The 10,179-nt window shown below is 51.1% G+C and overlaps 1 protein-coding gene across 1 annotated transcript; it reads left to right on the top strand.

The window, feature by feature from the left end:
• Positions 1–868: 868 nt before the first annotated feature.
• On the top strand, positions 869–9,215 carry LOC119856784 (serine protease 27-like). The gene is made up of 6 exons (XM_038404795.2): positions 869–950; positions 5,075–5,101; positions 6,144–6,309; positions 6,463–6,734; positions 8,028–8,197; positions 8,824–9,215. Exons 1-6 carry the CDS (start codon positions 869–871, stop codon positions 9,130–9,132), a joined length of 1,026 nt encoding a protein of 341 aa, XP_038260723.1. The 3' UTR covers positions 9,133–9,215.
• Positions 9,216–10,179: the final 964 nt, after the last annotated feature.

Consider the following 10,179-nt stretch of genomic DNA (forward strand, 5'->3'; position numbering starts at 1 on the left):
CTAGAGTATTACCGTAAAACACCAGAATGTCAACTGTAGTTCTCCTAAGAGTGCCACAGTTCTGGTTATCTTACTGGAGTATTATAGCAGAATAGCAAGGAATTCTTGGAATCTCTATTAAGAGCATTTATGTTATCAATTTGCTTGCTAGGCTATTGCTCCAGAGCACCTTTGTAGTCATAGGTAGTCATAGTTAGAATACCACAATATTAGTACGGTAAAATACCACAATACCTTTTGTAATCTCAGTAATACCACACTACTAATATTCTTCCTGCAGTATTACTGTAAAAATACCAGAGTACCTTTTGCAGCTCCATCAAATATCACCATATCCTTGAGCTTGCAGAAGCGTTACTGTGCTATACCAGAACATCTTCTTTAATATAATAATAAATAGTAATTAATACTATCACAATACTTGTATTCTTACTGGAATATTACTTTAAAGTGGCCCAGCACCTTTTTTGCAGCTCCGTTTATCAATCCTGCACCAGAGGGCTGTGTTATTATTGGCAAGGCATTGTTTCTGACACCTCAACCTACACACTGGGGTCACCTGGGGGTGCCAGCAGCAGCAAAGAAGGGAGTCCAGGGAAGGAGGAAGAGCAGACGAGGAGAATTGAGGAAACAAATGGTTCACATTTGGCAAGTGGCAACAGTGATGCTTGGGAAGAAGGCGGGACATGTGCCAACATCTGCTGAACCCGTTGGTCAACATTCTAGGCAGACTAACTGGCTGGATATAAATCATGTTGGGGTGCACACCCTTTCCTGGCTGCGTGCATCGCCCGGTGGCCTGGCTGCCTCTCTCTGGGAGCTTTGGGATCCCCTTTGGGTTTAGTGATTGGTGCAGATAACAAGCAGTATGGAGGAGCGGCGAACCAAGGCCAGCAGGCTGAGCTGGGCAAGGAGAATGGGGTCTCTGCTCCTGCTCATTGTGCTGATGGGTAAGAAAGTCCATCTGTCTGAGTGATCTGCCTACAGAGAAGGAGTGGGGAGGGGAGAGGCAGGATTCGTGGGTTCTATCTGTCACACTGGGAGGGGAGTAGGGTCTAGTGGCCTGGAGAGGGGACCCAGGACTCCTGGGTTCTATCCTCAGCTCTGGGAGGGGAGTCTCATGGGCTAGTGCTGGGAGGCTGGGAGCCAGGACTCCTGGGTTCTATACCTGGCTCTGGGAAGGAGAGTGGGGGGCTGGGAGTGAGGACTCTTGGGTTCCATTCATAGTTCTGTGAGTACAAAGGGTGGGATGTGTCCATTGTATCTAAAGTATTCCCTGCACTGTGGCAAATCTGCAGCTCCCTGTTAATTGTAGTTGCTGGTGCAGTTGGTCTAACTAACTTACTGCCATGGCTGAGGATCTAGAGAGACAGGGTCCTGGTGAGTCTGTTATCCTTGTTCTGACGGTGTGTCAGCATCAATCACTGGTTGCAAAATTGTCATCAATTTGCAGTGTCTGGGTTGTTAAAATGTTTTGGTCAAAAAACTGCAAAATGCCGGGTCACGTAACTTGTGATGGAAAAATCTGCACTTAAAAAAAACTTGTGATCCCGAAATTGCCGAGGTCTGGGTTAAAAAATGCCAAATTCTGGGCAGAACAAATATTTCTGGAGGGAAAAAAACAGAAAAATCAGTGTAAAAAAATGTTTTAAAACGCAAAAATCTGTGTTGAAAGATATTTTCACAGAAAAATCTGCCCTGAAATACTAAAATTTGGATAACAACAATTGGGATTGAAAGGGGAACAGGTCAGAAAAATTGTTGTTTTGGGGAAAAAGCAGTAACTTGTCTAAAACACCGACTGAAATCTGGGTCAAATGTTTTGTGGTCAAATGCACAAACCTTGTGGTTGAAAGAGGACCCGGTCCAAAAATGCAAAAATCAAAGACATTTAGTGAGGAAAAGAAGCCAAGATTTGTCCAAAAATACTACACTTGGGGGCAATCGTTTGAGCTGAAAATGTAGCGGGATCCAAAAGTGCCATTACCTGGGCAACAACAAATGGTTTGTGCAAAAATGCATCATGATTTTGGTTAAAATAATGCCCCCCAAAAAGTATCTTTTTTTATTCTGGCACCAAAATGGGTTAACTTGTAATAACTGTCCTAAATCTGTACCAATATCAAGCATGCTCTAGTGTGGCTCGTTTCGTATATAATCGAAATCACATTTAGTTATTTTTCTGGCCTGTTTCATCTTTTGGTAGCAACCTTTACACTGAGTTTCAAGTCCAGTCTTGTTTATGCAACTCCTCCCTATTTAGAATCACCTGCAGATTTAAGTCAAAAGCTGGTTAAATGCAAATGCCGTGCAGCTGTTTCACCCCCAAGGTGGTTGCATTGCAGCGCCGAGCGAACCATCCTTGTGAGCCTGTTGCCCAGCTACCCTGCCCCAGAGGCAGTTGTCTCTCTTAATTTCTGCATACCACTCCCCCCATATTTTAAGGCTCTCTCCTAATCAACTGAAGCAACAGGCACAAAGTTTTTAGCCCCATCACACCGGGCACTGCACAGACACACAGGAAGAAACAGTCCCTGCCATAAGCAGAAGACAGTCTAAAGAGAAGCATGCTCCCCATTTTATAGATGAGGAAACTGAGCCCCAGAGCAAAGCATGGACTTACCCACAGGGAATCTTTAGCAAACCTGGGAATAGAACCCAGGAGTCCTGGTCCCAACCTCCCCGGCTCTAAGCCACTAGACCCCACTCCCCTCCCAGAGCCAGGGAGAGAACCCAGGAATCCTGCCTCTCTCCTGTCCTGAAGTGCTCCAGAATTATGTGAGGGGACAAAGTTATCCCGTTGGTCTCTCCTCCATGCCCCTCAGCTGGTGCCCAACCTGCCCACACACTCGGTGCCAGGTGAACAGCTCTGCCTGCCGGGACCCCAGCAAGGCCGGGCAGAGAAGATAAGGTGGGCACCATCTTCCCAAGTGCCATCCCCCAGCCCTGGGTGCAACCAGCCAACAGAACTCCATGCCTCAGGGGGAGTTCTGCAGCTGGTCTGTTTAATTGGCTAATGAGGTACCGCTGTAATTCTTAACGAGCCACTGCCTGGGCAAACCTGGCAAAGGGCAATGCCATTAATGTGGGTCGTGTGGATGGAGTAATTGGGTCGCAGAGCGCTGGCAGGGTGGGAAGGAGGGGACATGATACAGTGCTAGATGGGCTTCTGGGTCTGACCTGTGGTGACAGGAATGGGGGCAGGAAAGCAGAGTAGATGGGCCTATGGGTTTGATCCGGGGTGACAGGGATGGGGGTGAGATACCAGGATAGATGGGGCTATGGGTCCGATCTGGGGTGGCAGGGATGGGGACAGGATACCAGGATAGATGGGCCGCTGGGTCTGACCTGGGGTGTCAGGGATGGGGATGGGATACCAGGATAGATGGGGCTATGGGTCCTATCTGGGGTGACAGGGTTGGGGGCAGGATACCAGGGTAGGTGGGCCACTGGGTCTGACCTGGGGTGTCTGGGATGGGGACAGGATACCAGGATAGATGGGGCTATGAGTCCTATCTGGGGTGACAGGGTTGGGGGCGGAGTACCAGCATAGATGGGCCACTGGGTCTGACCTGGGGTGGCAGGAAGGATTAAGGACGCCGGGGTGTGGCTATCCCAGAGACGCTGGGCCGGGCCTGTCGCCAGATCTGTTACAACACGAAGGCAGAGCCGCATTCCAAGGTGCTGGAGCTCCCTGCCTCGATCTTTCACTTCCTTCTCCCTAATCCCGGGTAATTGCCATCCCATAATTAAACATGGGAACATGAAGCCAGCTGTGATGTGCCCGCTCGGATCCCATCACGGCCTTGGAATGTGGATCTGCCTCTGGGAGCAGCTGGGGTACAGCCCTCGGTCTGAGACCCTCAATTCCAGAACCGTCACAGGGGGGCTGAATCTGAGGCAGGGAGCTGCACGGAGTGTGACCAACATAGTGGGGCTGTCTGAAGTCTGCAGAGAGCCTGAGCCGACTGCTCCAAGGGGCTGAACCACCCTGAGTGAAACCAACACTGCCTGAGTCTGCAGAGAGCCTGAACCGATTGCTCCAAGAAGCCCAAATCAGAGCTGGGTGGGAAACAATTTCCTGCCCCTCAAATGTGTTCCAGAATTTTTTCTCAGCTGAAATCGGGCTCAAACGTCAAAACTCTGACGATATTAGGGAACAGAAACAAATATTTTTCCCATATTGGGTCAATTTAGAAGTTTCTTTTTGATTTCCACCTTTTTCTGAACTTTTTTTCTCCCCCTCTTCTTCCCCCCAGGCTCATTTCCTTATATTTCAGAATCAAAATCTCTTTGAGGCAGGAATTTTTCTGTTCAAAAATGTCCAAATCAAAGTTTTTGGCTGGCTCAAAAGACTTCCCCTCCCCTCCACCCCCCCCCACCCAACTTGTTCTCAGCTGCAGAAATTTGGCCCATCCACCCCTGTTTCGCAAAGAGTTCCCTTTTTGACAAATGGGCATATATTGATGGGAAAACACCCAAATGTTTCCAACTAACTATTCAAAAATCAGTTGGCAAATAAAAAGAACCCCACAGTTTATTAGTTTTAAAAATCTCTTGATTTTTATGAGCTCATCCTTGCCTGGGGACCTGGCTCGTGATTTTGAATACTTAAGGCTGGCAATGTTTTATTGAATTGATTATCTTCAAAAGGGGGAAGTTAGGAGTGAATGAACACCTGGTGCTGAGATGCAGCCACTTCTGGGGTGGGGTAGCCAGGGAGTAGCCACACATGGGTGGCTCGACTGGCACTAAGAGGCAGCCACGGCTGGTGCGGGGCAGCTGGAGAACAGCCACACACAACACTGCCCAGGAATGGCTTGCCCAGTGCTCGGATGCAGCCACTGTTGGTGCGGGGCAGCTGGAGAACAGCCACACAACAGTGCCACACGGGATGACTCCCCTGGTGCTGAGATGCAGCCACCTCTGGGGTGGAATTGGGTAGCATGGCTGGTCTGTCTGCCACCCCCTGGTGGCAGACGGGAGAAAGGACCCTAGTGGAATCACTATTGAGGCTGCTGCATCAAGGCAGACCCTGTGGCTCTCCCTCTGACCCTGTCTCTTTGCATTTCAGGTGCCCAACAGAGCGAGGCAAATGGAGGTGAGTCTTGAGCCACTCTCAGCAATGCCCACGCCCGGTACCAGCCCCCCAACAGTAGGGTTGCCAGGTGTCCAGTTTTCTACTGGAACGCCGGGCCAAAAAGGGACCCTGGTGGAAGAGGCCAGCAGGTCCGGCTCCTAGGCTGGAGGACCACGGGGAACTGCACGCTGCCCCTGCCCCAAGCACCAGCTCCCCACTCCCACTGGCAGGGAACCATGACCAATGGGAACTAGGGTGCGGTGCCTGCAGATAAGAGCAGCACGGGAAGCCTCCTGGCCCTCCTGCCTAGGAGCTGGACCTGCTGGCCACTTCTGGGGTGCAGCGCAGAGCCAGGACAAGCAGGGAGCCTGCCTTAGCCCTGCTGTGCCACTGACCGGGAGCCACCTGAGGTAAGCCCGTGCCTCAACCTCATGCCCCAACCTCACGCCCCTGCCCCAGCCCTGAGCCCCCCCTACTGCACCCCAAACCCCTCATCCCCAGCCCCACCCCAGAGCCTGCACCCCCAGCCCAGAGCCCTCACCCCCTCACAACCTTAACCCCTTGCCTCAACCTGCAGCTCCCTCCCTCACTCTGACTCCCTAGGCTCCACCCCCAAGCCTGGATCCCCTCCTGTACCCCAAACCCCTCATCCCCAGCCCCACCCCAGAGCTCACACTCCCAGCCGGAGCCCTCACCCCCACTTGCCCCCCAACTCCCTGACCAGCTGGGAGCCCCCTCTCACACTCTAAATCCCTCGTTTCTGGCTGCACCCCAGAGCCCGCAGCCCCAGTTAGAGCCCTCACTCCCTCCCACACCCCAATCCCCTGCTCTAGCCCAGTGAAAGTGACTGAGGGTCGGGGAGAGCGAGCCACGGAGGGAGGGGGAATGTAGTGAGCAGGGGCGGGGCCTCTGGTTAGGGGCGGGGCAGGGGTGGGGCCTCTGGAAAGGGGCGGGGCTAGGGTGTTCCATTTTGTGCGATTAGAAAGTTGTCAACCCTACCCGACAGACCCCAGGGCGAGCCGATCTTGGCCAGGATCCTACTTTATGTCTCCTTTCTCTGCAGTCTGCGGGAAGCCTCAAATGAACCTGAACCGGATCGTGAAGGGGCAGGACACGGTGGAGGGAGAGTTTCCCTGGCAGGCCAGCATCCAGTGGAAAGGAGTCCACATGTGCGGGGGGTCCCTCATCAATGACGAATGGGTGGTTACAGCTGCTCATTGCTTCTACCAGTGAGTACAGGGCTTCTCGAGTCCCAGCTCTGCCAGTGCCCTTCACTCCTGACCCACAGTCCCCTGCTAGCCCAGCCCTGAGCTCCCCCAACCCAGCTCTGCCGGTGCCTCACTCCTGACCTGCCACTGATGCATTTCTCTGCCCCGAACCAGGGTCCTGAACCTGACCCAGTACCAAGTGGTACTGGGGGCCCACCAGCTGTTGAACCCAGGCCCCAACTCGTGCGCCTGCCCAGTCCGGCGCATCATCACCAACCCTCGCTACGCCGGGCAGACCACGAGCGGAGACATCGCCCTGGTCCAGCTGGCCAGGCGGGTGAATTTCACTAACTACATCCTGCCCATCTGCCTCCCGGATGCCTCCGTCCACTTCCCCCCAGGCAAAGTCTGCTGGGTGACCGGCTGGGGCCACCTGCGCTCTTGGGGTAGGTCGGGATGGGACACCCAGGGCGGGGATGGGTCCTTGGTGTAGGTCTAGGGGAATGTGGGGCCAAAAAGAGAGATGGGAGGGAGGGAGGTATGGCAGGGGTCAGGTGATCTGGAGGACTAGTGATGGGTAGAAAGAAAGAAAGAAAGAAAGAAAGAAAGAAAGAAAGAAAGAAAGAAAGAAAAGGGGAATGGATGAGAAAGAAAGAAAGAAAGAAAGAAAGAAAGAAAGAAAGAAAGAATGGATGAGAAGAGAAAGAAAGAAAAGGGGAATGGATGAGAAAGAAAGAAAGAAAGAAAGAAAGAAAGAAAGAAAGAAAGAAAGAAAAGGGGAATGGATGAGAAAGAAAGAAAGAAAGAAAGAATGGATGAGAAGAGAAAGAAAGAAAGAAAAGGGGAATGGATGAGAAAGAAAGAAAGAAAGAAAGAAAGAAAGAAAGAAAGAAAGAAAGAAAGAAAGATGAAATAAAAAGAGCAAGTCTGACCCCTAGTGTTAAAGGAGGGGACAAAGAGTGAATGGAAGCATTAAAAAAAAAAGAAAAGGAGTACTTGTGGCACCTTAGAGACTAACAAATTTATTAGAGCATAAGCTTTCGTGAGCTACAGCTCACTTCATCGGATGCACGAAAGCTTATGCTCTAATAAATTTGTTAGTCTCTAAGGTGCCACAAGTACTCCTTTTCTTTTTGCGAATACAGACTAACACGGCTGCTACTCTGAAACCTGTCATTAAAAAAAAAGAAAAGGAAGGAAGAGGCCTAAGGGGTGGGGCTCACACAGAGAAGGACAGAGTGTAAAAATGAAGGAATGAACCCTTGAGTTAAAGACAGGGGGCATGGCAGAGAAAGCGAGAATGAGACAATGAACGAAAGAGTGAAAAAGCCTTGGACTTAAGAGGCGGGCAACGAGAGAACAAAAGAATGAGAAAAGGCCAGGAAAAAGAAAGAACGAACCCTGCAGTTGCAGGAGGGATAGAGAGAGAAGGGAAGAACAAGGAAAAGAAAGAAAGAAAGAAAGAAAGAAAGAAAGAAAGAAAGAAAGAAAGAAAGAAAGAAAGAAAGAAAGAAAGAAAGAACTCCTGTGTTCGAGGGGGGTTAGAAAGATCAAATGTGCAAATGAATGGAAGAAAGCGTGGAAGAGCCTTGGATTTCATGGGCGGGCCGTGGGAGAAGGCACTCCGGAGCAGATAAAGGCAGAACGGCGGGGTGCTCTGGGGAGGGCAGTCCAGCGCTGCCCCCCGGGGGCCGGGCTGAGGCCAGCACCTCACCCCCAGCTCTTGCTGCCCCTTGCAGTGGACCTGCCCTCCCCGCAGACCCTGCAGAAGGTGCGAGTCCCCATCATCGACTCGGAGACATGCAGGAACCTGTACCTCACCAACATGCAGAACAGACAGCCCCACAGGAATATCCAGGCTGACATGATCTGCGCCGGTTACGCCGAGGGCAGGAAGGATGCCTGCAATGTGAGAGCCCCCTGGCCAGAGAACCCAGGAGTCCTGGCTCACAGCCCCTCCCCCCCAGCCCTGCAACTCCCTAGACTCCACTCCCCTCCCAGAGCCGGGGACAGAACCCAGGAGTCCTGGTTCCCAGCCCTCCCTGCTCCGACCCACTAGCCCCCACTTCCCTCCCAGAGCTAGTGAGAACCCAGGAGTCCTGGCTGTCAGCCCAGGGAGTAGGCTGCGGGGAGGTGGAGGGAATAGGCCCAGGGTCCCATCACAGAACAGGTCACAGCTACCAGAGAAGGCCTGGGTTCTGTGCAAGCAATCTCTTTGCAGCATCACAGGGCAACTGTTATCCACCTGCCAAGCCCCACCCCAGAGGTGGCTGCATTTTAGTACTAGGCAAGCCATGCCTTCGTAGCACTGCTGTGTGTATCCAGTTGCCCCAACCCAGAGGTGGCTGCATTTCAGAGCTGCCACCTGCACAGACCCTCCTGACTGAGATTGGCGCCCCGCTGTGCCACAGTCCCCGACTGAGATCAGGGCCCTGACTGGGATTAAGGAAGTCTGTGGCGTGGCTCAGAATAGACCCCCCCCAACCCCTGGTTCCTAGCCTAGGGCACTAACCCTTCTCTCTCTCTGCTCTGTAGGGTGACTCTGGTGGCCCTATGGCGTGCATTGTGGGTGATGTCTGGGTGCTGGCCGGAGTCGTCAGCTGGGGCGAAGGCTGCGCTATCAAAAACCGCCCCGGAGTCTACAGTCGCCTCACCTCCTACCAAAGCTGGATCCAGGAATATATCCCCAAGCTGGAGTTTGTCAAGGAGCCCAAAGGCCGGGAATCCCGTGCTGTGGCAAACATCAAGGGGCAAAAGCACCCTGGCACTGGCTGGCCCAGCCAGGCTGCCTCTGTTGTTGTCAGCACCCTGCTGCTCTTGACCTGCCTGCTGTATCTGATTTAAAACCAAGGGGGGTGGACAGAGAAAAAGAGAGAATTCCCCCACTCCTCTATCAAGCTAGAAGGAAAAGGAAGAAGAAATCTATATCTCTGGTCCAGTCTCCCCAGTGTTGGCTACCTAAAGGCCCTGGGGTTTTAGCATTCCCTTTGGGAAAATATTTTAAACGTTTAAAAACTAAGGAAATTCCCAGACAAAAAACTTTGTGAAACACTGTAAACGTGAGTACATTCCTCTGCAACTACAGCAAGGGTGCCGTAGGTATGAGGGGGTCAACCAGTTGTTCTAGGTCTCTATCTTTATGTATATATTTTGGACTAGGGAGTTTAAGATGGAACAAAACAACCTTTGCTGATCATTTCAGGAGGTCATAAATGCACAGGACCTGATAATCAGAGTCTGTTTTTGCAGGGTGGGTGAGATAACTTGAGAGGAGTCGCAGAGGTTTGGGCTGAGGGTGAAGCTAATCAAAAATGTTTTGAATGTTGCTAATTTGACGACATGTCAACATTTCTGATTTTGACCAGGAAATGAATGGGAAGTATTAATGCCATCAGACAAGGCCTGGGGAAGACCTCATCTGGACTCCTGTGCTCAGTTCTGGGCACCCGAGTTAAAGACAGTGGGATTCAGAGTTGGACAGGGGCAGAAAAGGTCTACTGGGACAGTCAGGGGATTGGGAAGCCGATCTTATGAGAAGAGACTCGGAGAGATTGGCTTTTTTCGCCTAGAAACACAAAGATTGAGAGGGAATCTGAGTTTGGAAACGCTGAAAATTTGAAAATTGCAAATGTTGAAAATTTTAAAATTGCAAATTTAGATGAGGAAAATGATAGGAAAAATACGGACATAAATAAATAAAAATGTTTTCAATTCTCCTCTTCCACCACCACCGTCTTTCGAGCAGCAATCTGGGTTACAACTCATAAGAATAAGAATTTTGTTTGCTGTTATGGCCAATTTGAAGTGGAAGTCTCTTTCCCTGTGTCGAATGACCCCCTATTTAAATTTGAGAGGATATTTGCAAGTTTATATTTATGATGGATTAATTGA

Source organism: Dermochelys coriacea, chromosome 6 (assembly GCF_009764565.3).
Source record: "Dermochelys coriacea isolate rDerCor1 chromosome 6, rDerCor1.pri.v4, whole genome shotgun sequence".
In the NCBI taxonomy this organism is placed as follows: domain Eukaryota; kingdom Metazoa; phylum Chordata; order Testudines; family Dermochelyidae; genus Dermochelys; species Dermochelys coriacea.

Bases quoted from the DNA above. Each gene is read 5' to 3' on its own strand.
- LOC119856784 (XM_038404795.2), top strand. From the start codon at position 869: ATGGAGGAGCGGCGAACCAAGGCCAGCAGGCTGAGCTGGGCAAGGAGA. The intron at 5,102-6,143 runs GTGAGTCTTGAG...CTTTCTCTGCAG, and splicing joins ACAGAGCGAGGCAAATGGAG to TCTGCGGGAAGCCTCAAATG. The intron at 6,310-6,462 runs GTGAGTACAGGG...GCCCCGAACCAG, and splicing joins GCTGCTCATTGCTTCTACCA to GGTCCTGAACCTGACCCAGT.